At 53.2% G+C, this 25,733-nt stretch overlaps 1 protein-coding gene across 2 annotated transcripts; it reads left to right on the top strand.

Moving 5' to 3' along the window:
- Positions 1-677: 677 nt before the first annotated feature.
- Positions 678-9,923, top strand: MPC1 (mitochondrial pyruvate carrier 1). 2 transcript variants are annotated; one of them, XM_047860240.1, is made up of 5 exons: positions 678-870; positions 6,174-6,177; positions 8,224-8,320; positions 8,916-9,048; positions 9,414-9,923. In XM_047860240.1, the coding sequence occupies exons 1-5, from the start codon at positions 800-802 to the stop codon at positions 9,436-9,438; spliced, it is 330 nt and encodes a 109-aa protein (XP_047716196.1). In that variant the 5' UTR covers positions 678-799; the 3' UTR covers positions 9,439-9,923. The 2 variants fall into 2 exon arrangements, with proteins under 2 accessions (XP_047716196.1, XP_047716198.1); XM_047860242.1 differs by lacking the exon at positions 6,174-6,177 and having other exon boundaries at positions 752-870.
- Positions 9,924-25,733: the final 15,810 nt, after the last annotated feature.

Here is a 25,733-nt window from a genome sequence, read left to right as displayed (position 1 = left end):
AGTGTTGACATCCAATTTAGGCTCCTAGCAGAGAATGCCTGCCGCCCGTCCCCTACACCTTCACCAAAAGGCATGGTGAGGGCCGATGGTTTTCATCTGGGGCCCCTAACAGAAGATTTTAAAGACCAGGGCGCCTGGGTGGCTCAGTCGGTTAAGCAACCCATTCCGGCTCAGGTCATGTTCTCGGGTGCTTGAGTTCTAGCCCCGCGTCAGGCTCTCGGCCGCTCTCTGCGCAGGCAGCCCAGAGCCTGCTTTAGATCATCTGTCTCCCTCTCTCTCTGCCCTTCCCCCCACCTCAAACATCAGCAAATAAAAAAGGGGGGAGGGGGGACAGTTAAAAAAGAGACCCGAACAACCGAACCCTCCTGTCCCGCCTCCCCCACAGGGCGTACCCAGAGCGCACCCGGGCCGCCCACGCGGGCACTCCGGGCGCACCCCGGCCCGGCCAAGGTGCCCTTGCGGGTACGGCGGCACAGACCCTCGGGCGGCCGCCACCGACCGTCACCTCCGCGCCAGAGGACTGCGGCGGCCGGGGCTGAGCCAGCGCCAGCCAATCCCCGGCCGGCCCCGGCCGTTTTACGGCAGCAGGCCCAGCCAATCCGGGCCGCCGCCTCCCGCCCTGTGCCCTCCCATAGGCCGAGCGCCCGGCGGCGCGGCGCGGCCGTAAGGCGGAGCCGGCTGTCGTGACGCGGGCCCCGGGGGCGGGGGCGGCGTTCCCGCTGTTCGCTGGACTGGGTGTCATTGGGCTCCGAGAAGCGGCGGCCGGGGCACTGCGGGGTGTCTGGTGTCGGGCACGGCCATGGCGGGCGCGCTGGTGCGGAAAGCGGCGGACTATGTCCGGAGCAAGGACTTTCGGGACTACCTCATGAGGTGACGAGTCCCCCGGGCCAGACCTCCGGAACCCCCGAGGGCTCCCGGAGGTCGGGGTTGACGCCGCCCGGGACGCGGGGCCACGAGGGCGCGGGGGCCGGGCGGCGGGGCCAGCGGGGGTGGGGGCAGCGGGGCGGGTGCCGGGCAGCGCCGAGGACCCTGGCCCCTGGCGCGGTTTCCTGGCCGGATGTCGCCTCTCGGCACCTGCGGGGCAGCTGGGCGCCCAGGTGTGGGGCTGGGAGGGGCCGGCGGGAGGCGCCGGGAGAGCGTGCGCGCGTCCAGGACGCGGGCGCTGCTGCAGGTGCGCTGCAGGTGCGCGCGATCGCCCCTCCTGGAGTCCCCGCGATCACTTGTGCCGGGTCCCGCGCGCCTTTCCGTTTTCCGGCTTCGGAGGACTTTCAGTCTGAGCGGCGAAGGGAATCCAATCTCAAATATTTTAATGCACGAATATTCTGCCGGCCAAAGTAAAGCAGCGCGTCTCCAAGGACATGCTTTTCCTTACTCGATTTTCCCTTCACTCTTCCTTTCCAGTTAGAAACGAAGGGCATTTGCGGGTGAAAGGGCCCAAGACACACTTTCCACATTCTATTTCCATCTCGAGTCTTGAGACTCTTGCTTTTATTTCAGAACATGTAGTATAACTTTACAAGCTTTATATATTATTATATTATATTATATCAACCAGATATTAGAGATTTTTAATTTTTTTTTAAAGTCATCTCTACACCCCAGGCGGGACTTGAATTCACAACTCCTGAGGTCAAGAGTTGCAGGCGCTACCCACCGAGCCAATCTAGTGCCCCCGAAACAGTTTTCAATACTTTATTTAGGAGTTTAAGTTTTGGTTTTCCTGTCTTGTGATTTTAAAACCTAGGTGTTGGGCTATGTTTTGATTTGTTTTGTTTTGTTTTGTTTGGGGGTGGGGAGAATCCCAAGCAGGCTCCGCGCTGGGTGAGCAGCTGGACCTGGGGCTCAGTCCCACCACCCTGAGATTCTGACCTGCGCCGAAATCGAGAGTCCCACGCATGACCTGAGCCATCCAGGCGCCCCTGTTTTGTTTTGTTTTGTTTTCCAATGGTGAATAGCGTGCCAAAGAGGCTAAGTGAGGACCACTGAGGACACATGAGTCCTGTAACCATCCAAAAGGTACAGCGTGAGGGCAGCTGAACCTCTGCCAATGTGAAAAGAATTCCGTTTTAAGTCCTGAACTCTGCAAACACTGTTTACTTGTGATTCTACAGAGCAGCAGGGTGAGAGGTACAATTCAGTCTCTCCTGTGATGAATTTGGAAACACGCTTCACTCCCGGCTCTCCCGTTAGGAAGTTTCTGTACTTGAGTAGGACGGTGATCAATGAGGACAGATGTTTAGTGCTGTGGAGCAGGGTGGTTTATCAGAGGAACGTGTTGGGGAAACCTGAGCAAGCAGTCCTGCCAGGGTCAGTTCTCAGCCCTGCGGTTAAGTTTCTCTTGGAATGTTACCTTTTTACTACTGTCTTCTGCTTTGGATAATGGGCCTTCCTGATCATTAGGTACAGCAAAGGATAAAATTGTATGGAATAATTGAGAATACAGTGGTCACACCTTTAAGAAAAAATATTGATTTTTAGGTAACGTCCTATTACCTAAGAACAGTTTGTTAGATTTATTTTCGGGGCGCCTGGGTGGCTCAGTCAGTTTAGCGTCCAACTTTAGCTCAGGTCATGATCTCCCAGTTCGTGGGTTCGAGCCCCACAACAGGCTCTGTGCTGACAGCTCAGAGCCTGGAGCCTGCTCTTGATTCTTTGTCTCCCTCTCTCTGCCCCTCCCCTACTCGTGCTCTATCTCTCTCAAAAATAAACATTAAAAAAATGTTTTTTAAATATATTTTCAAGGGAGTGAGCCCTGCTTTTCTACTTATTTCTATTCTTATTTTTACTATTTTCTACTTCTGTCTTTTTTTCCTAGCAGTTAGGTTTCCCAGAGCCGGACTTTTTAACTCAATATTTTGATATGGTTTAACCTTTCTTCCTGAGATTAACTTCATGTGGTTTACTTTGTGTATACTTTTTCCAGTGTTACTTTGAGTTAAGTCTTGACTAAATGAGGACGAGAGTGGCAGTGCCCGGGGAAGAGTGCTGTCTCCTGGGGCAGCAGACGGAAGAGTGACTCCTACTCAAGGCATCCCCAGCAAATCCAATCCCAGTGGGCCTCGGTTACCTGCCTGTGAAATGGGTTTAATGATCATGCCCTTTCTGGTTGGGTTGTTGAGAACATTAAACTGGATGAGGGATGTGAAAATAAATACTCAGACTCCCAATCACCATGCAATTCATAATTTATATTCCGCTGTGTGTGTGTGTGTGTGTGTGTGTGTGTGTGATCAGAAACACTTTATACTGTTCTGGAAAAGGTTAAAATCTTGTGAAGCTCTGTGATCCTGACCTGAAATGACTTCTGTGAACTGACTGGATGGAGCGAGATGCCAGGCTGGCTGTGTTTGCCCTGCTGCGGCTGTTGGCAGCAGTGGGGTTTCATGCCCCCCACAGCCGGGGGTGGAGGGCCGCTGAAGGGCTGGTATCAGAACTCTCACCAGGCGATCTTTCTTTGAGCTTTTTCTCCTAGAAAGAGAACCTGCTCCCCCTAGAACTTACAGCAGAAAGCTCTCCCTGTGTGGTCTCCCAAGCTGCTGTGCTTTGCAAATGAGAATTAAGCCCAAGGAAGAAAACCTCATCACCTCTCTCTTCCATCGGAAATGAGGGTCTGCACATTCTCACCTCCGCAGTGACTTTGCACTCCCTACCAGCGGAAGATCTGGATCTTTATGACCTACTGAGGGGAGACAGAGATCTTCTAAACTAAAACTGTTCCTGAATTTTTTTTTTAATGTTGTATTTATTTTTGAGAGAGAGTGCAAGTGGGGGAGAGGCAGAGTGAGAAGGGGACAGAGGATCTGAAGCAGGCTCCGTGCTCACAGCACAGAGCCCAGTGCGGGGCTCGAACTCAAGAACTACGAGATACGACCTGAGCTGAAGTCAGACGCTCAACCAACTGAGCCACCCAGGCACCCCATAAAAATTATTTTAATAACACAGTTGAGTGTTTCAGCAAAAATATAAAATCCTATTTCATACAGATTATAAAATTCTGTCACATTGTATGAGTAAGATGGAAGTGTCTTTCTTATAATGTGCATTTCCAAGTGTATTTTAAAATGTTCATTTTTTTACACCAAGCAACAGAAGTTAAGGAATAAGCTGTAGCCATAGCAAGAGTGTGGACTTTGATTGGATATAGGAAGGAAAAAAATGAAAGGCATTACGAGGACGTTTAAGTAGGGTCTTTTTTTTTTTTAATGTTTTTATTTATTTTTAAGGGAGAGAGAGACAGAGCATGAGCAGAGGAGGCGCAGAGAGTGAGAGGGAGACATTGAATCCAAAGCAGGCTCCAGGCTCTGAGCTGTCAGCACAGAGCCCCACGCGGGGCTCGAACTCACAGACTGTGAGATCATGACCTGAGCCGAAGTCAGACGCTTAACCAACTAAGCATCCTAGGCACCCCTCAGTAGGGTCTTAATATTAAGTAATTACTGACAGCTTTCGTCAGATGTGATTTATGGTAACGTCAGACCCAAGTGATGAGTTTGAACAGTGAGTGAGAATCCTGGCGCCCGTCATTTTTAGCTACGTGGTCCTGGACAATTTCTTCTCTTTTGTGCTTTGGTAGCTGTTTGACAATATAGTATCATGCTTGGCAAAAGTACGTGACCCGTTTATTCTTTATTATTATGCCATGTTGAATCCTCTGGGTTCTGATACTCTTTTTTTGGTGCCTTCTGTCTCTTCTCCGGCTGATTTTCTTACCCTAACGAGGATCTTGAATCAAGAACTTCCTGGATCTCTGCTATGTTTTTTTTTTTTTTTTAAGTAATCTCCAAAGTGGGTCTTGAACTCACAACCCGAGATCAAGAGTCGTGTGCCCTACCAACTGGAGCTGGACAGGCACCCCTGTCTTTTTTTTTTAATTTTTAAAAATTTTCTCATATACCTTCTTGATGGAGTAAAAGAAATTGCTTTTTGTTTTTCCTTTCTTCATTCTTGCTCCTGAATTTCGGCTAAGAAGAATGAATTAAGATTGAACAAGTAAATTCTGAGGTGTAAGGCATATGCTTTAATGATTGAGTCAGTGACGGTCTGTGCAGATTTATTCTAGGGGTTTACCCCCTTTCCTGAGAGAGGTGGATGGATGGATGGATGGATGGATGGATGGATGGATGGATACACACACACACATCTATGTGTGTGTGTGTGTGTGTGTGTGTGTGTGTGTGTGTGTGTGTATACGTATATAGGGAGACACAGGATCTGAAGCAGGTTCCAGGCCCAGCTGTCAGCACAGAGCCTGACACAGGGCTCGAACCCACAAACCGTGAGATCATGACCTGAGCCGAGGTTGGATGTTCAACCGACTGAGCCACCCAGGTGGCCCTTGATGTATTTTTAAATGGTACCGAGTTTAACGTTCAGGAAAAAAAATCACTGGAAAGTTTTTACTATTCATTCATTCAACAAGGACTTTTTGAGTGCGTGGCAAATGCTGGGCACTGTTTGACATTCCAGAGTTTTAGAAGTGAACAGAATGTAAAATTACTTGCCTGTCTTTAGGGGCTTTCTTTCTGGCGATAACCTGTTCCTAACGGCGAGCTCACCGTTGCCCGAGCTGTGCGTCACCGCGTCTCTCTCCTGCTTGTCCTTTCCAGAGAAATGCCCCCGTTCAGCCTGTGCCGTCCAGCCTGACGGCCGTGAGTGCTTTCGCTGTGGCCACAGTCCAAATGGGGTGCACCCTGAATTTCTACATGCACCGGATCTCAGGAGCTTAGTACAAAAAAAGAATGTAAAATAGCCCATTCATAAGTTTCTCTCGATTACGTGTTCAGATTAAGATATTTCCGGTACGTCAGAATGAACTTAATAAAATCGACTTCTTTGTTTTACTTTTGTGAACGTGGCTTCTGGAAATCTTAAAATTAACGTGTGGCTGCTGCTAGTCACTTGCATCACGTTTCTGCGGGACAGCTTCGCTCTGAGGCTTCAGCGTTAGACCGTGTCGTGAAACGGAGGTCAGCGCTGTTGCTGGGATTACCCCCACGTCTCAGGGAGAGAAGAGTGTGCTTGCTCACCTGTGGCTCTGCTGCGGGAACCGGAGCAGAGTGGGAGGTCGCAGGAACCTGGAGGAACAGACGTCTTTCAAAGCAGCTGATCTCTCTCTCTCTCTTTTTTTTTTTCCATGTCTCTTGTCTGCGCCTTGGTGACTCCTCACCAAATAGTACGGTAAGAAAATTGTTCTTCATTTCAGGCTTTTGCAGACTTTCTGCACTAACAGAGGTATGGACGGCAGGCCCGGCCTCCTTTGCTTGAGATAGCGTATCCAGCCGCCGTGCCTGGTGGCTCTCCCGGTGTCCCCCTGGGTGACCTGGTCCTCTGGGCGCTAACCCCTGGCAGGACCAGTGCCTCGACTGCTGAGCTGATGGGCGTGGGCCAAACACGTATTTCCAAACAGGGAAGTGACACCTAGAGGCGTGTACTAGGCGAAGGTGCGTTACTGACTTTCCAAGGCTAGATCTCTTAGTGAACGAGTATTCAAATTATTTTTACCTTTCGTGTTCTTTTTAAGAAACAGTGTTCATAATCGAGTATGTAGATAGCCCTCGACTTGCAGCGCTCTGCCTCACGCTCAAGTCCTCGCACCGGAATTTGTAATCCCATCGTTTGTGCGGACAGCCCCAGGGCTGCTGGGGGTGTGGGATTTCTGCCCTGGTCTTGTCCGTGGCCCCAGCCGTGAGGGAAGACGCCTGTGTGCCCGGTGGGGGAAGCCCCTCCTAGGCAAACTCTGCAGGCTGTTCCAGCCCGGGGGCTGTGCGTGATAAAGTGGATACTGGGCCACCACGCAGTGCGGAGCTGTGGAAAGATTAACTAGAAAAAGATGAAACTAGACCAAAGTGGAGAAAGGCCTGGTCAAGAAAGGAGGAAAGGAAGACACTGGGGCGGTAGCTGGAAAATGAAGGGACTCCCAGGAAAAGGACAGTGGAGAAGGGAGGAAGATGGAGACGGAAGGCTGGGGCCCTCCGTCACCAGGCGTCTGGGATGGAGGGGAGAGAAGGGACCGCGGCCACCCGTCATCCAGGTACTGGAAGTTAAGGTTCTAGAGGTGTGTCTCACCCAGATAACATCCGGTCTAAAGACGAGGACTAGTTAGCCGCCCAGAACCCCGGAGATTGTTTGCACCCTCTGTGTCTAGTTTGCGGGGTCCTGACTCGGTTGTAGACCGTCAGTGCCTAGCGTCCCGGCCCCACGGGAGCTCTGATGCGTCACCACTGTTTCAGACCTACCATGCGAAGTAAGCACTGCAAAATGCTCTCCTGTCCGGCCAGGTGTCATTCTCCTCTATTTTTCTTGGATTTCCCTGGTCTCCCGCTGCTTATGGGAGTTTGGGTTTTAATGACTCCTGGTCAGTGTCAGAAATGGATTCAGCAGCCTGAATTTGTCTTCAATGCTCCAGTGGGCAGCACTGCACAGATTACTGCTTAATATTCTGAAAACTAAGAAGGGTGTTTAGCCAGTGACGTGTGGTTTCTTTCATATTTTAAAGTACTGAAAATTGCACATTCATAAAACAATTTTTAATGTGCTGGAAAAGCCAGCAGCCGGTTTTATCAAATTGGGTGCCGCTGCTGTTAAACACGGGCAACTTCTTGGTTCCGGGGCGGCCGTGGTCACAGCGTGGCACGTAGGCGGGGGCTTTGCCATCAAGAGTAGTTTCCAACCTTAATTTCCTAGCATCTGGCAGTTCTGAGTGCGGATTTCCAGGCTCTCTGATCTTAATCTAGTTCACACGAGCTGAAAAGCAGGTTCTCCCCTCTTAGGGTACTTTCTTCAGAAAAAATACCCAATTTAGGATCTGCATGGTAAGAGATAGTGACAGATCTCTTAATGAGCATTTGAAGGGGGCGGGGGGCTGATAGATTTAAACATTACCTTGCGGAGGATAGTTGTAATGAGGTTTAAGTTGTGCCAGGAGGGCATGGGGTGAGAAGTTAATCGGATTGAAAGTTCTCTGGGCGGGGCATTCGGTTCCCTGGTGGGAAGCTGCCAGATATTTTCTGCCTCTGGGTGCGCCTTTGAAGAGCGGCCCATTTCTGGGCTGACCCTTGAACAGTCAGGGCCCGGATGTTAACCGGCCTGCGGGCCGTGCACGCGATGGTGAAGACCTGTCCTCACGCATTTCCGTTATCTGCGTTACCACGTAACGGAGGGCCGCAGCTGTTCACGCCCGCCTTACCCTCTTCCTCTTCCCTTTCCCTCCTCTCGTTTCTGTAGCACTTCTGGGGCCCTGTAGCCAACTGGGGTCTTCCCATTGCTGCCATCAATGACATGAAAAAGTCTCCAGAGATTATCAGTGGGCGGATGACATTTGGTAAGGATGCGACTGTGAACAGTTGGGGGGACTTCACGCATAGAATCACGCGGAATACGGCTCCCACGCTCCGCTGTTCGCAAGTGACCTATAGAGCGACACGGCGTTGGAACGGCGTTGCTTGTCCGTGGGGAGGAAAAAGCAGAGTTGTTTTGAAATATTTATCTAGAAAGTGTTGGGGTCCTGTGTGCCTTTCAGATGGGCACGCAACTAAAAACTGTCCTCTCGAACCTCTCTTTGTAGGAAGTGCCTTTAAGTGTATCTGGAGCCCTGCTACTTGTCCTTAAGGTGGTGTTGCGGGATTAAGTAGCAGTTCTTCCAGACGGTGGGGGTGGGCCGTAAACAGTTCTGAGGGGACAGGAAGTGGTCAGAGCTACTGGCTGCTGCAGCCAACAGACCCGTCAAGCGGCAGAGTAAAATGTAGGATGAGCTTCCCATTCACGGAAGCATTTAGGCAGTGGCGTTCTTCATCTGCCACGAGTTTTAGCAGGAGAGATTCCTGTTCCGATCAAGGTGACTGAGCCCCGACCTGCGAGCACGCAGCTCGGGGTCTGCCGAGCCGTAAGTCATTGCCTCGCTTTGATGTTTCTGGCAGCTCTCTGCTGTTACTCCTTGACGTTCATGAGATTTGCCTACAAGGTGCAGCCTCGAAACTGGCTTCTCTTCGCCTGCCACGCCACAAACGAAGTCGCCCAGCTCATTCAGGGGAGTCGCCTTATCAAATACGAGTAAGCCCCTTCCGGTCTCATCACTTCCGTTTTGAGAAATGACGGAGAACGAAACTCAAATCTGGAGGCGTCGGGGGCACCGGGCGTGAGTGTGTGCGGAGATGACGCGTTAGCTGTGGGGGAAGCTGGACTCTGAGCAAAAATACGCTGTTGAAAAAAAAAAAAATATGCTGCTGAATTGAAGACAGTGAGTGCACTGCAGGTTTGCTTATTAAAACATGCAAATGGACAGGAAGTAGGATGTTGCTGTTTTCATAACATTTTCGGTTTTAATAAATGTAAAGGTGTCTTCTCAAAGTCATCCAAGTTCTTGGAGGCCCCAGTGAAATTTGTCTCAGTGAATTTTTCTTTGTGTTTATTTCCAGGATGACTAAAAAGGCATCAGCATAACAAGGGAAAATGAAAAACCAGCTGTTGGAAGGGAAGCTATGCCGCTGCTGAGTCAGTCCGCCTCACGATGGGCTCGCTAAGGAAAACAGGCTGGCTACTATTTTTACTAACCAGTTTTTCTAGAAATAGCTGAGAGTCCCGAAGCCAACTCTCTGCTGCCTTACAAGTACCGAATATTTCACTTCTCTTCGTAAAGAGTAGCTCAAAATATGCGATCAATTTAGTAATTCCCGATGATGGTTTTATCTGCGGTAATATGGATAGTACCTGTTAGAATTTACTTAATGAAAAACCGAAGAGAACATCGTTTGTAATTATTAGCCTTTAAGTACTCAGAATTCTTAACTGTAATGACCACGAGACCGACGGCTGGCCACATACTCCAATCTCATTGCCAATGTTTTGAAAAAGTGTGTATTTCCGTGCAGTGTGTATATTGAGCTGCTGGAACTTAATGGCAATAAATGATTTAAATATTTGTCAAATGAGTGTGATATTAAGTATCTTGCTGGGCTAAAAAACCGCAGAACCAGAATGTCCCTGGAAAGAGCGTTGTGCGTAGAGTGGCGCTCCTGGAAAACGAGGAAGGCGGCCGGGGGACGGCGAGCTGGACGGCCGGTGTCGGGAAGGCGCCGACGGTCACTCAGAATGTGCTCTTTCCTCCGGGCGGCGTTAGAAAGTGCAGCCACGGGTGGCACCTGGAGCAGGCCGTGGGGTAGCTGATGTCGAGCCGAGCCGTGCCCCCGAGAGCCGTCGGGTGACAGCCCACAGCGGACAGGCGCATGTCCCCAGCTCTGTGGGCACCCGAGCAGGGGAGCCCGTGGCGCAGGAACTGCCCCGGGGAGTCGGCCGGGTCGGGGGAGGCCACAGCGCTAACCTGTCCCCACGGATGGCGGCACCGCTTTCTGTGGCAAAGAGCAGCAGGCGGATCGGAGTCATTTCTCGCTGTCACTCTCTTTAAAGGCGCGAGACCGTGGGCAGAGCATTCTCACCTGTGCTCCCGTTTCCCCTCTGGAGGTGAGGGGGCGCCGCCTCCGGGGTGCCCTCAGGCCCGTTGCTCCGCACTTGACCCGAGCGGGGGTCGGGCGAGAGGACCCAGCGACGAGAGCCCGGACTGGCTTAGCGAAGTGAGAGCGCCGGGTTCCAGTCGTGCAGGTAACGTCGCTTGTGAGAACCCCAGACCGCAGGGTGTGGAAAGTGCCAGCTGGAACCTGCCTGGGGCTTCCGGCCGCCCTCCGGTGCCAGTCACCGCTGGCGTTCTGGTTTGGGATCTTCCTCTTTTAAAAAAGGTTTTGTTTCAGTTTTGTTTATTTAGAGAGAGCACACACACACGCGGGGGAGGGTCACAGAGAAGGCGTGACAGAATCCCAAGCAGGGGCTGCAACATCATCGCAGAGCCCGATGTGGGGCCCGAACCCACAAATTGTGACACCGTGACCCGAGCCGAGATCAAGAGTCGGACGCCCAACCCACTGCGCCCCCAGGCGCCCCTGGGATCTTCCTCTTTCTTTTGTCCCTTGCAAGAATTCTCGTCCGTCCGTCTCACGTGCTCCTGGGGAGCAAGGGCCTTTCCCGCCTCTGAAGGGACGGCTGTCCCGAGAGCCTCGGGGATCGTGGTGCAGACACTGCAGACCTGCGAGCAGGAGGCCTGATGACACAGTTCCGCAGGCTGCCTCAGTGGGCCTCCCCATACACCTGAGAAGGCAGGCAGGGGCCAGCACGGTCCCTTCTCCAGCAGGTGTTCCTGACGTGAGACAGAAACCTGCAGGGGCGTCTGGGCGGCTCAGGTCACGATCTCAATGGCTCGTAGGTTCAAGACTCACGTGGGGCTCTGTGCTGACAGCACGGAGCCTACTTGGGATTCTCTCTCTCTCTCTCTCTCTCAAAAATAGACAAATACATTAAAAAGAAACCTGCAGATGGACACAGAGGAACACATGGGATGAAAGTCCATGCAGACGATGCAGAAGTTGCATGAGGAAGGGGTACTGGGTGCCCTAGGGGAGCAGGGAGGTTCACCATCCTGGGGAAAGGAGCGAGGGACCAGGAGGGGACACTGATCCTGTCCCTGGCTCCCTCAGAGGGTCTGAAGCTCCCAGCCGTCTGCCTTCTCTGCGCAGAGCCGAGTGCTTGCGGGTCGGAAGGAGGGTACGGGCGAGACCAGAAGGTGTGAAGTGTTCCACTGCGGGGGTCTGGGTCCTGATCTCACCCAGATCAACGCCGACGTGAGAAAGTACATTCCAGAGCAGAATTCCTTTGTGTTTTTGTTCTTGTTGTTTTCAAGCTTCTTGGTTGCTTTAAAATGACCAGTAGCAGAAAGGACACTTCCCACAAGTGGGCGTCCAGGTCGTCGGTGATCCTTGTCAGGAGAAGACCGACCGGTTAGCCGTCACTCTGCTCTCGGGCAGTGGCAGCCTTCCAGGCGGCAAGGACTCCGAGGCCTGGGCCGGCTCCCGCCCGTGCTGCTTTCTTCCTGGGGACTGGCACGGCTCTGCCTCCTAGGGACGTTTGCGGGATCTTCTCACGAAAGGTGGCGTCGGGTCCGTGCCCAGGGCCGTGTGTGGTGGAGACACTGCTGGTGACGTTTGTACAGTCACCACAACACGAGTCAGCCCTCCAAGTGGTAGTGGCCCCACGAGGAAACGCAGAGACAGGACGGGGTTGAAGCAAAACTCGGTTACCCGAAAAAGCCCAGAAATACACGCTCAGAATGTCTAATGCCTGCACGTGACCATCTCTAAAGGCAACACACAAGGGCTCCCGAGTACTTTTCGTTTTCCGGTAGCAGAGTACACAGATGCACGTGTGCTGTGACCAACCTCCAAGGTGAGGCTGGCACCAGCTGTCCGTGCTCACGAGCTGTGGTGGCTTCGGGCATCTCCCTTCCTGCTGTGACCACCCCGTGGGGCGGAGGTGACCATTGTCGAGCGCTTCCTGACCGCGCGCCACAGACAGCGGGGGTCCTGGCGCGGTGGCTCAGGGCGAGAACGGCCACTGCCAGCTTGAGGAAACCGGACCCTCAACGGCCTTTTGTTTCCTGATCCTTCCTCCGCAGGCGGCTGGCACCGTGCCCTCGGCCACACGCCCGCCCGGCGGGACCCAGACTGGGCTCGTTCGTCTCCGTCCTCTTCCACTTGGACCTTGGCTTCCCAGGTGCGTTGCGGGGTCCGTCTGGATGGCGCGTTTACACGCTAGTGAGAAAGTGAGCGTGGGCCCTGGCATGTCGACATTGCATCACTTGGAAGTCACTTGGGTGGCCTCAGAGATAATGGCCACATCATCTAAAGCAAAGCCCGAGTTACCTGGCGCCGGAGCCCTTGGGGGAGAGCAGCGGCAGGGGTCCGTGCAGAAAGGGGCCGCTCCGGGCAGGAAAACCCCCAGAAAGCCCCGGCCTCACTGTCAGCCCCCAGGCACCTGCTGAGAGCTGAGCTCAGCCGGGCGGGCCCACAGCACTCCCAGGGTTTTGCTGGTTTGGGTGGAGGTGACAGGAACCGCGGGAGGGTGGCACGAGGAGTCAAGCCCTGGCAGCTTGACTACGAAAGGACACAGCTGCTTTACCTACGGGCACAGCAAGTGACGCTCCTTGGCCCGTTAGCCAACGTCCGCCATATTCCTAACGAACCTGGCGGAACTGCTCTCCGGGGCTCTGGAAGGTCCGTCTGTGGCAGATGGGACCATATCGCAGCCCCGCCGGGACAGTCCCACCGAAACCAACAGGTGCGTGGTGCTGGTTAAATGGCGGTTTTCTATTTCTGTTTATCAGCAGGACGCTCACTTACAAACACAGCCCTACTGAAACGGCAGGATACGTGCTCCACGCTTTCCTTTCTCACTCGATTTTATTTTACTTAAAAAAAACTTTTTTATGTTTATTTCTGAGACAGAGCATGAGTGAGGGAGGGGCAGAGAGGGGGAGACACAGAATCCGAAGCAGGCTGCAGGCTCTGAGCTGTCAGCACAGAGCCCCACGCGGAGCTCGAACGCACAGACCGTGAGATCATGCCCTGAGCCGAAGTCAGACGCTTAACCCACTGAGCCACCCAGGCGCCCCGAGTTCACTGCCGTTGCTCAGGTTTGTTTTAAAGGTGAAGGCTTTTGCAGTTCTTGGGGCTGATAGTTCTGAGGACGTGGTAGCTTTGGGCCAGTTTTCTCAGTGCGGGAAATCGGGGGTCAGCCTGCGAGCGCACTCCGAGGTGACAGGCCCATCTGAGCAATGCGATCTCTACGAGCGCAGTAGCCACGTGGGGAGGAAGGGGGCACGCGTGCCCAGGGCGTGCTCGCGGAGTCGCTTGCCTGAAGTGCTCTGCCCCGGGCTCTGATCCGTCTCTGTCTGCCAGAGGCAGAGACGCACCCTTCCCTGGGCTGACCCTTCCCCAGGCTGACAGCCAAGTGCGGCCGAAAGTGGCGTCACTATGACAGTGGTCTTGGGTTTTTTTGTTTGTATTTTTAAGTACACAACTATAGTCCTTAAAAGGTCTTAAGTACAGGGGCGCTGGGTGGCTCAGCCGGTTGAGCGACCGACTTCGGCTCACATGTTCGTGGGTTCGAGCCCTGCATGGGACTCTGTGCTGACCGCTCGGAGCCTGGAGCCTGCTTCAGATGCTGTGTTTCCCTCTCTCCCTGCCCCTCCCCCGCTCCTGCTCTCTCTCCATCTCAAAAAGAAATAAATGTTAAAAAAAAAAAAATTTTTTTTTAAAAAGGTTTGATTCTGTCCATCTCCCTAGAATCTCCCAGAGCAGGGTTAAACGGACTCCCACAAAGACAGGAGGCTGTTCAGAGAGAATTGTTCGGATTTACACGACGTGAGCCTCGGCGCGGAAGTACATAGCCTGGTCCGTGGAAACTGTGGGTGCCACGGGCATTTACGGACAGAAGTCAGAAAGGGCGGGCACGAGGTGGAACTTTCACATCGGGACGAGAGTAGACAGTTGAACTGTGTAGGTCGGTGACAGCACTAGAAACGAAGTAGGAAAAGGTAGAGTTGACTTGTCTGGGCCAGAACTCATCAGCCGTCACAGTGACAGTGCTTTTGGCCACACTTGGGCGTCAGCCCGGGGAAGGGTCGGCCCGAGGCCACCGCAAGGCTAACATGGGCGGTAGGGAGCTTCACCGCAGCGTTTGCTTTTGGCCGAGAGAAACGTGTCAGAGCCCAGGGCAGAGCACTCAGGCAGACGATCCGGGAGCACGCCCTGGGCACGCGTGGCCCCTTCCTCCCCAGTGGCTGAGGCACTTTGCACAGAACAGAGAAAACGGAGACTATCAACACAGTAATAGAGCGGTCAGCGGACCCAGTCTTTCAAGTTCTTCTGCATTTCGGTTCAATCACACTCCACTTCCTCCTAAACGCCTTTCTAATTAAGAATTATATAACTTAGGGGCGCCTGGGTGGCTCAGGCGGTTGGGCGTCCAACTTCAGATCATGATCTTGTGGTTTGTGGGTTCGAGCCCCGCGTCGGGCTCTGTGCTGGCAGCTCGGAGACTGGAGCCTTCTCTTGATTGTTTGTCTCCCTCTTTCTCTGCCCCTCCCCTGCTCATTCTCTCTCTCAATCTCTCTCTCTCTCTCTCTCTCTCTCTCTCAGAAATAAATATTTTTTAAAATTTTTTAAAAGAATCCTAACTTGATGATTTTCTGTCGTAGTTTGCAGAAGTTGCTGCACAGAGTAAGTCTTTAAAAACACCTGGGGTCGGGGCGCCTGGGTGGCGCAGTCGGTTAAGCATCCGACTTCAGCCAGGTCACGATCTCGCGGTCCGTGAGTTCGAGCCCCGCGTCGGGCTCTGGGCTGATGGCTCAGAGCCTGGAGCCTGTTTCCGATTCTGTGTCTCCCTCTCTCTCTGCCCCTCCCCCGTTCATGCTCTGTCTCTCGCTGTCCCCAAAATAAATAAACGTTGAAAAAAAAATTAAAAAAAAAAAACAAAAACGCCTGGGGTGTGTCAGACCTGAGGGGCGAGGAAGGCATCTCAGCAAGTGATTTTTCTAGACTGATCCGAAAGCCCTCTGGTTCAATGAGGTGATGTCTCAGTAAATAGAAAGCTTACAATGTTTTTAAAGCAGTCTGAAAAATGCTGGACACGTAAGGGAGAACTCTGCCAATTTCATTATTTTCTTTTAATATTTATTTTGGGGACAGCACAAGCAGGGGAGGGGCAGAGAGAGGGGGGACCAGGACCGGAAGCAGGCTCTGCACCGACAGGCTGACAGCAGGAGCCGACGCGGGACTCGAACTCATGACCACAAGGTCCTGACCTGAGCCGAAATCGGATGCTCACCCGACTGAGCCACCCAGGTGCCCCTGCAAATTTCATTTAAAACTTAAAGGTCTTCCTTTTCGTCTGGAAAGGAGACTTAGACAAACCCTCCAGGGAACTGTTTTTCCGTGTTGATGTCTCAGGGTAGGCGTGACATCTTGGGTCTATCTGGGTCACCCAGCCGACAGGCAGTTCCAAAATCTCTGTGGTTGGTCGGCAGGCTCCCTGGGGGATCGTGGGGAGTGAATGTTTGTCATAAACCGAGGCCCAGAAGGATTCAAACAGCCTTCGCGTATTTTCGGAAGTTCCCAAACTTCCTGTTTATCGGCTCTGCCTCCCGAGGCGCCTCCCCGGTGCCAGGCAGGTGCCAACCGGGCGCTCCCGCGCCCTGCTTCCCTCTGGAGGCGAGCGTCCCCAGGCGGGCTCTCCTAGAGCATCTGCCTCCCTGGCCCATGCAGCTCCTGCCTGAAAACCACATGTGGTCTGGCAGCAGCCGCCAGGCAGGGAGCTGGCAGGGACCCTGGGGCCGGCTCTCTCGTCCTCCCCGTCCAGGGCGCGGGTCACAGGCTGGCCCGGGACACACGCCCCGTCTCCGCGCTCCTCCCGTTCCACACCACCCTGTGACTGACCTCACAGCCCGTAGTCAACCCTCTTCTGCTTACACTGGCCAGAGCACGTTGCGTCCACAATTAAGGACTCGACCGACCTCGCACAGGAGCACGACTTCTTCCTCCCCGTGTCTGCCATTCCCGACCAGAAATTAGCAGAGGCCACGGGCATCTGGAAATACCTTTTACAGTTACTAGAATGCAATGCCTTCTTAGGGAAGACCAGAGGCCCGGGCCCAGAGACTCTTCTCCATGCCTTAGCTCCTGCAAGTGCTCAAAACTTAAAGGGTACCGCAGACACAAGATGGAATGCCTCCTTAAAATCTGCAGTGATAAATCTCAAATGGACTGAATGGCTCCTGTTGGCAGGATAAGTGTGTCTCCGCCTTTGGCTACAATAAAAGCCTGAGGGATTAGGGCGGAACTCACTGGAACGTAGATGGGGGGAGGGAGGAGAGAAGGAGGGAGTTGTTCAAGCATAAAGAACGCACAGAAGGCCAAGCAGGGACGACAGAAAAACCACACATGGGGGTAGTATAGCAAAGCCCAAGAATATCAGATGCAAAAGGAAAGTTCTAAAACCTTCCAGAGAAAAGGAATAGACCATCTATAAATAGGGTGACTAAACCTATGAATAAATAAACCACGTGTCTTAGTTTACCTACAACCTTCCCAGTTTGCACCTCCTGTCCAAGCTTAATTATTAGTAGCGTCCCGCTCACTCAAAAGTGTCCTGGTTAAATGACGAATTATTTCTTCACTCTACCTACCAAGGGCTAAAAAGATTGATAAATGCTATGTGAGGATAACGGAATATAATCCTTGTAATGTGTTAAAAGGAAAGTTCTGAGTGTTAAATTTTTATCCAAATTGTCATTCAGATGTGAGAGTATAATATATATTTTTCTCACTCACATAAGACCTCAAACAATTGCCACACGTGGGAAATGCTCTTGAAGGAAGCACTCAGGTCAGAGAAGAAAGGAATCCAGGAGATTGTTCCAGAGACACGGGATTCAGGGTGATCAGACAGCTACGGACAGTCCATTACAGGACCACAGCAAAATAGACTGTGTCTACCACACCGGCTCTGTGGACAGACAACCACGGAGTGGAGGGGACCTCTGGCCTCGAGGCGGCGAGGGCCTGAGGCTCGTAGCCCGACACCCGGTGAGGAATTACCTCCTGCCGACAGCAACACATGTGAGCTGGAGGGTGGTCCTTCCTCAGCCCAGCCTTCAAGTGAGACTGTGGCCCTGCCCTCCGGCCTGTCTGCAGCCTCGCAGGGGAGACCCTCGCCGATGGCCGGGCCACGCTGCTCACAGACTCTTAACCACAGATGCCGTGTGATGGTCAATGGTCGCTGTTTTAAGCTACCACATCTGGAGACATTTGTCACACAGCAGTACAGAACTTACAAGTCCATCAATTGCAAGTTATGTATATACGTGCATTAGGTTAACCATCACAGCATTGGGGCGCCTGGGTGGCTCAGTCGGTTGAGCATCTGACTGCGGCTCAGGTCATGATCTCGCAGTTTGTGGGTTCGAGCCCCGTGTTGGGCTCTGTGCTGACAGCTCAGGGCCTGGAGCCTGCTTTGGATTCTGGGTCTCCTTCTCTCTGCCCCTCCTCCACTTGCACTCTGTACTCTCTTTCTTTTTTTTTTTTTTAAACGTTTATTTATTTTTGGGACAGAGAGAGACAGAGCATGAACGGGGGAGGGGCAGAGAGAGAGGGAGACACAGAATCGGAAACAGGCTCCAGGCTCTGAGCCATCAGCCCAGAGCCCGACGCGGGGCTCGAACTCCTGGACCGCGAGATCGTGACCTGGCTGAAGGCGGACGCTCAACCGACTGTGCCACCCAGGCGCCCCTGTACTCTCTTTCTTAAAAATGAATAAACATTAAAGAAGACTTTTAAAAATCATTACAGCATTGTTTTGTCTTGAAAAATTATAGAAAGAGTAGTAGTCATTGAGAAAACTTTGCAACATAACATAGTATTTGGCTGTTGTAACAAAAAAGAGAGAGGGGCACCTGGATGGCTCACTTGGTTAAACGTCCGACTTTGGCTCAGGTCAGGCTCTGTGCTGACAGCTCAGAGCCTGGAACCTGCTTTGGATTCTGTGTCTCCCTCTCTCTCTGTCCCTCCCCCACTCACTCTCTCTCTTTCTCTCAAAAATAAACATGAAAAAAAATTTTTTTTTAATTAAAAAAAATTTTTTTTATGTTTAATCATTTTTGAAAGACAGAGACAGAGCACAAGTAGGGGTGGGGTGGAGAAAGAAGGGGACACAGAATCTGAAGCAGGTTCCAGGCTCTGAGCCGTCAGCACAGGGCGCGATGCGGGGCTCGAACTCACGAACCGCGAGATCATGACCTGAGCCGAAGTCGAATGCTCAACCGACTGAGCCACCCAGGCGCCCCTAAAAAAATATTTTTGAAAAGAGAGCTGGAGGGTGGGGGGAGAGAAAAGTCTCTAAGAACTGATATTGTCTGATTTCAGGATATGTTGTTAAGTGAAAAAAGCCAACACGCCATCCGTGGAAGAAAGAAGGCCGTGGGAGAGATACATGCATCTGATCTTTTCTTTAAAAGAAGTACATTGGGGCGCCTGGGTGGCGCAGTCGGTTAAGCGTCCGACTTCAGCCAGGTCACGATCTCGCGGTCCATGAGTTCGAGCCCCGCGTCGGGCTCTGGGCTGATGGCTCAGAGCCTGGAGCCTGTTTCCGATCCTGTGTCTCTCTCTCTCTCTGCCCCTCCCCCGTTCATGCTCTGTCTCTCTCTGTCCCAAAAATAAATAAACGTTGAAAAAAAAAAATAAAAGAAAAGAAGTACAAGAAGCATAAACCAGGAATTAATGCGGTAACCTACCTGCAGGGGGTGGGGGGGGGTGGGGCGGACGGCAGGAGGGGGACGGAAAGGAGGAAAAGAGGCTGAGTGTGCTTGGGTACGGTCCTCTTAGAACAACTCTCCCCAGAATAAATACTTCAGATCAGCCGGGCCGTGGGGGACCCCATTTGGGGTAGCACTAAATGGCCCTCCGTGCACATGGGTGAACCACATAACCGCATGGGGGGGGGGGGAGAAAATAACTAACCTGTATCCGTTTGGAGCACGGTGTACCGACTGCCCATTGTGAAGCTGCACACAAATCCTGTACTCTCAGTGGGAAATGTGTTTTCCACCACGGTGCGGGCAAGAAATTCTGAAACGATGCGGCGTTGAATCTAGCAAATACCTAGCTATGCTGTGGTTTCTTATTTGCAGAACAGATGACACAAAAAAGGCGAGGTGGGAGGCATAAGAAAGAGCTCATGATGTGAGTGTATACATCTATATATGTATTTATCGTGTATTATGTATTATGCATATAAACGTGATCTATGTACATACACACACACGTACACGTGTATCTGATTCCCCCCGCTCAGGTGGCCTAGAGGCTAGGTCCCCCAGGGGTAACGTGCACACCCAGAACTCGGCCAGACATCCGTTCATAAATATGAATTTCCAGGAAAAGAAACCGGGGCTCCCTGGTAAACGGTGGACTCCAGGTGAGGTGGGGAAACGCACGGTGAGTCCGGCACATCTGGTGCCAGAAATGAAGGAAGCCCTCGAAAAACGATGAGGGCATGTTGGAGGAACACGAGAGCCGGCTTGCGGCGCTCCCAGTCTGGGAAAATCTGAGCAACAAAACCAGTAACGATGGCAATTCCTAACTCACAGAGTAAAAGAGCCAGAAGTCCACAGTCCTTTAACTGAATAGCGAACGGAATGAATGAGTGAACACACACACGGATGCATGCGTACTCGGGGGAGGAGGGGCCGCTCTTCCTTAGAATGCCCCGAGATAGATTTTAAAACAGTTTTTAATGTTTATTTTTGAGAGACACAGAGAGACAGAGCACGAGCGGGGGAGGGGCAGAGGGAGAGGGAGACACAGAATCGGAAGCGGGCTCCAGGCTCCGAGCGGTCAGCCCAGGGCCCGAGGCGGGGCTCGAACTCACGGACCGCGAGATCGTGACCTGAGCCGAAGTGGGACGCCTAACGGACTGAGCCGCCCAGGCGCCCAATACGTGTCACAAGTATTGAGTGGCTGATGGAAGTTTCCGGTAGGCAGCGCCGGTCGTAATGGGCGTGGGCCACAATCATCATTGATGGGAAACTCAAGGCGAAATGATAGTCACACCGTCGGTAAATCTCCTCACAGATGCCATCGGTCACAGAGGGGAAAACAGCAAGGCTCCGGTGAAGGACTCTGGCGGATGGCCCCCGACCCAAGGGATCCAAGTCAGCCGTATCTGTAACGAGATTTCTGCACACCCCGCTTCCGGGCGGGACGCGCCAAGGAGCCCGCGGGCGCCACTCTTGCCGAAGGGCCCGACCTCAGCCGAATCATGGGGAAATCCCAGATCATCCCCCAAACAAGGGGCAGGTACAAAATCACGGGCCACTAATCTGCAAAAGCGTTAAGGGTGTGAAACTTCAGGACTGAAAAGCCGCCCCAGGCTGGAGACCCCGGGGCCGAACAGAAGGTGGAGGCCAGGCCCGCACCTGCCAGCGGCGCGGGCGGGACGGCTGCAGAGGTAGAGCGCCACCTGCAGATTGGCGGGCGGTACTGCGTCAGCGTTCGCTTCCTGGTCCAGATCCCTGCGGTCCCGTGATGTAGGAGGTTCACGTTAGCAACGAAGGGAAAGGCAGAAGCAAACTCTACTTACGTTTGCGACATTTGGGGGAGGCCAAAACTATTCCGAAAGGAGCCATCCTGCAGGACAAAGGGGAGCTACTCCTAGCATGACGGCCTTGCGGTAACCATCGTATGCGACGCGCTTCAGGTGCTCTAGGCCCTTTGCAGGTCTTATGTCCCCCCTTCCACGTAAGGACAGCGGATACAGAAGGGGAACCAGCATGTCAGACCACTCACACAGCACGGCCTCAGGGTTGGAACCCGGCTCTTCAAGTCCAGAAGCTACCGGCTAACCCCTAAGCAATGCCCTGAATGGCTGTTCCCAGTTTTCACCGTGGACCATTCGCCAAATCGACAAGTTCTGCCGTGGTGACTGCCACGGCCACCGCGCTAGCTGGGATGCTGGTCTCAGCCCAGGTCCGCGAGAGCAGTGCACGTGATGGCGGTTGGCCGTGGTGGGGGCCAGAGCTGGTGGCCAGGAAGGATTCTTGAGACGTCTTCGGTGCAGAAAGGTGATTTTCTTAGAGCATGGGGACAGGACCCGTGGGCAGGAAGAGCCGGCCCAGGATCATGAGGAGAGACTATGCTATGCTATGGGGCTGTGCCGTGGGGCTGGGGGAGGTAAAGTCCAGGGGAAGTTTCCAGGGAGGCTTTCATAGGCTAAGGAAGACTCACAGGCTGTGGAGGCCTAGCTATTGTCAAGCTAAGGTTGGCCAAGCATTAACGTTAAGACTGTAGGGAGTTCCCGGAGAAACGTTACTCTCTGCCTGCCTCAGGTATTTGCCAATGGGCTGTGGGCTATTAGGAAAGGTAATTTTACCTGCCATGTCCTTCTGCCTTTCTTCCCCGCATCCCAAGCATCCGTCATCCAGCAGGCATCCCTAACCAGAACTCAGAGGACACCAACTAGTCAGGGAAAAGAACTGTCATCTGTCAAAGCAGCACAGCCAGGATGGAGACGTCCTTCCACAAAGCCTGTGACACAGAGGTGTTCCCCGGGGGGGAGAGGGGGGTTCTGCTCTTCCTCCGGCCACAGAGAAGAGTAATAAAGGAGGTGGAGGCTTCTGAATATGAGAGAGAGAGGGAAAGAGAGAAACGTGGGAGGGAAGGAAGGAGAGGAGGGGAGGGGTGAGAAAGAAGGAGAGGGAGAAAGAGAGAAAGAAAGGATGGAAGGAAGGAGGAAAGAAGGAGAAAGAAGGAAGGAAGGAAGGAAGGAGGAAGGGAGAGGAGGAGGGAGGGAGGGAGGGAGGAAGGAAGGATAAAATCTCCTATACCACCCACCTGTCTGCAGGGATAACTCCGCTGTCCCCCTCTGTCAGTTGAGGCCTCTCAGGGACACTGGCCCGTGCGGGAAGGGACCTCCCTGGGCTTCCAACGAGCCGGCGGCAGTTGAACAGCGCAGACAAGGGACAGATTTGCCCTTTCGCCAGGTCGGGAGACTATTTTGTGGCTACGTGACGCCATCTTGTGGCCTCACAAGACTGGAAAGCTGAGGTCACGCGTGATCCATGGATCACGTCCAGCTACTCGTTGTTGTAAAAAGTATACAGACACCTTTCCAAACACGTACGCCCTCCTATTGGAGTATCTGTCTTTTCTACTAACGCATCTATGAGAATGGAGGGCAGAGAGCTCGCAGACATGTCAGGTGCGGGGTCCGGGCCAAGTGCAGGGGCGGGGGAGGGGGAGCAAAGCCCGAGGGAAGGTGCTGAGATTGTACCACCTGCATTTTTTGTTTGCGCCCAACCCCGTCGCAAGAGCGATTAACAAGTGACCCCGATGCAAAAAGCAAGAGTCGACCCCGTACCTCGCTTCCGCCTCCTTAGCTGTATGAATGGGAAAGGCAGCTGGGCAGCTCGGAGGCTGTTCCCACCGGGGAGGACTCCTGAGAACCGGTCCTCTCCGCCTCCCACCCAGGCCCACCGACACGGGTTCTGGAGTCATTTGCCTGCCTCCCAACCAGCAAAAAAACTGCAAAGTGGGCGCCTGGGTGGCTCAGTCGGTTGAGCGTCCGACTTCGGCTCGGGTCACGATCTCCTAGTTTGTGGGTTCGAGCCCCGTGCGGGGCTCTGTGCTGAGAGCTCGGAGCCTGGATGGAGCCTGCTTCCAATTCTCTCCCTCTCTCTCTGCCCCTCCTCCGCTCGTGCTCTCTCTCAAAAATAAATAAACATTAAAAAAATTTTCTTCTTAAGCAAACAGAACAAAACAATCCACACACGATCACAGAAGTGAGTGACCACGCTGCCACACAGGTGGGGGTTTATCCAACGACGGGTTTATCGAAAGCATCATTCGCTGCTGGACCACGTGACACGAAGCAGGCGTCGTTCTGAGATCCCCACTGGTCCCGTTTAATCCTTGCAACATTCCCGGGATGTCAGTTCTATTACGATCCCCAATTTACCGAGAAGAAAACGGGAAAATGGACTGGACCGCTCATGTTTAAGGACAGTCGGATTCAAAGACGGACGGCCCCCAACATCGTAACAAGCGGTTGCTAAGCTGTCCCTGAAGTAACTTCCTGGCCTCCAGCCTCAGCTTCAAGAACGTGCAGGCTGCTGGTATACGTCCGTCCACGCTTTTTGTCCCCAGCACTTGCCACAGAAGCCCCACGTGCCCCTTGCAAGTCCCCCAGGCGGTTGATCAAGCTTTCTGGCCACGCGCATCTCCCCGGCCCCAGCCCAAGGCCCCAGCCCCAGTCGGGGCAGTTGCCGACCTCGTCTTAGCTCCCACACTGACCTCACAGGGGGCAGCGCCGCGGTGCTCCCTGTCCTCTGTCCTCGGTCACTAGGCTGTCCCCTCTCACCTGTAACCTTGGATGAGCCACCTGAAGCCGGTCGAGCTTCTCTCTAGAACCTTCCAGAGGCTGCTCCCAGAGCATCATGGGCGGATGCAGAAATGAGGGCCTGGACCTCCCCCTCCAGGTAGGCGGCCTCTGTAGGCCGGAAGACTTTGGGGTGGCTATTTGTAGTCCAGTGTCCCCCTGCCCACCTCGGCCCCGCCACCTTCCCCCGGGTGCCGGTCCTGTGTCCTGCTTGCCTGTGTCCTGTGGAACCCAACTGGGGCAGGCTGGAAGGACCTGGCCCGTTTGTAAGGGAGTCTCAGGCGGGCGTGAAGGCCGAGGGGCCACCACCTGCCTTCCACGGGTCACTTGGGCACTGGCACGGGACACGGGTTAGAGCAGAGGAGCCAGAGAGACGGAGAAAGCAGGAGATGAAACCAATTTTGAACTAAGATCTGTTCGTACGAGAATCCACTTCCTGAATAAGATAGCCCTGGCATCTCCCTTTCTGGGAGCATCCGTGGAGACACCAGGGGGGTCCAGCGCCTGTCCCACGTTCCCTGTGCGGATTTCCCACCTGGGGGTCCTGTGAGCAGGAGGCTCTCACGCGTAAGGCCGGCAGGCTCCGGAGACTGCATTTCACACAAGCTTCCAGGTGCCAACCGGGGGGCCGTCGGGGCCACAGTCTCAGTAGCAGGGGTCTAATGGGCGACGTGAGAACCCAGTGCACGCCAGGTCGCTTCTGTCCGTCCCCGTGAAATCTTATTTCGAAATTTAACTTGTAAATTCTTTGAGGACGAGGTGGTACCTTTTTCTTCCCCGGAGTACCGAGTACAAGGCAAACGCGTGTTAATCCACTAGCCCCTTGAAGGCAAGACGGTGTCATTCGTGACGAGGCCGAGACTTGGCCTTGCCGACCCGCACTTTTCCTCTACAGATTGCATCCTGGTCAGCTCCAGCGCAGTTACCAGGGAAACACATGCGACTCGTTGGTGCAGTATTAAAGTCGCATTTCCGAGAACTAATAGGGATATCAGCAAATGGACCAGGAGAAATAAACGAACGAAATGCTAAGTATATTTTTGGTTTGAAGCAACCAACGTCCAACGCTTGTTTAGAGCTGGTCCATTCATTCCAAGCATGAGTCCCGGACCCCTGTTTTCATGGACCACAAAGGAGTTTCCCGACGGCCTCAAAAGAACATTAGTAAATGGCCAGCAGCTACGCTTGGCCGGGACCACAACAGGGATTTTCTGTCTCACAACACCAGCTGTTGTCAGAGAGAGAAAGCAAGGAGCAGAGTTCTGTTCTTAGGGTACGAGGTTCCCTCTCCCGAGAGATGGGATTTAGGGACGGCATTTTCTCTTATCAGGGATCGAGGTGTAAAAACTTCTTGGAAAGATATAGTGCCTGCTAGGCATTAAAAAGTCATCCTGTGTCTTTATATTTTTATTTTTAATTTATTTAAAAAAATTTTTTAACGTTTATTTATTTTTGAGACAGAGAGAGACAGAGCATGAACGGGGTGAGGGGCAGAGAGAAAGGGAGACACAGAATCAGAAGCAGGCTCCAGGCTTCGAGCTGTCGGCACAGAGCCCGACGCGGGGCTCGAACTCACGGACCGCGAGATCATGACCTGAGCTGAAGTCGGATGCTCAACCGACTGAGCCACCCAGGCGCCCCTACATTTATTTATTTTTGAGAGACAGAGAGAGACAGAGAGACAGCGTGAGCAGGGGAAGGGCAGAGAGAGAGGGAGACACAGAATCAGAAGCAGGCTCCAAGCTGTCGGCACAGAGCCCGACGTGGGGCTCGAACTCATGACCCCCAAATCCAGAGTCATAGGCTCTTCCGACTGAGCCAGCCAGCCGCCCCACGGAGCAGGACATTTTCAACAAAGAGCAGATCCTTGGGGAAAACATTTCAGTCACTCACCGTTCTGTGATTTACGTGGCTCAGCAAATGACAGA

This window comes from Prionailurus viverrinus, chromosome B2, assembly GCF_022837055.1.
Source record: "Prionailurus viverrinus isolate Anna chromosome B2, UM_Priviv_1.0, whole genome shotgun sequence".
Lineage (NCBI taxonomy): Eukaryota > Metazoa > Chordata > Mammalia > Carnivora > Felidae > Prionailurus > Prionailurus viverrinus.
Note: the sequence above shows the minus strand (reverse complement) of the source record. Positions and strands in the feature narration are given on the sequence as shown.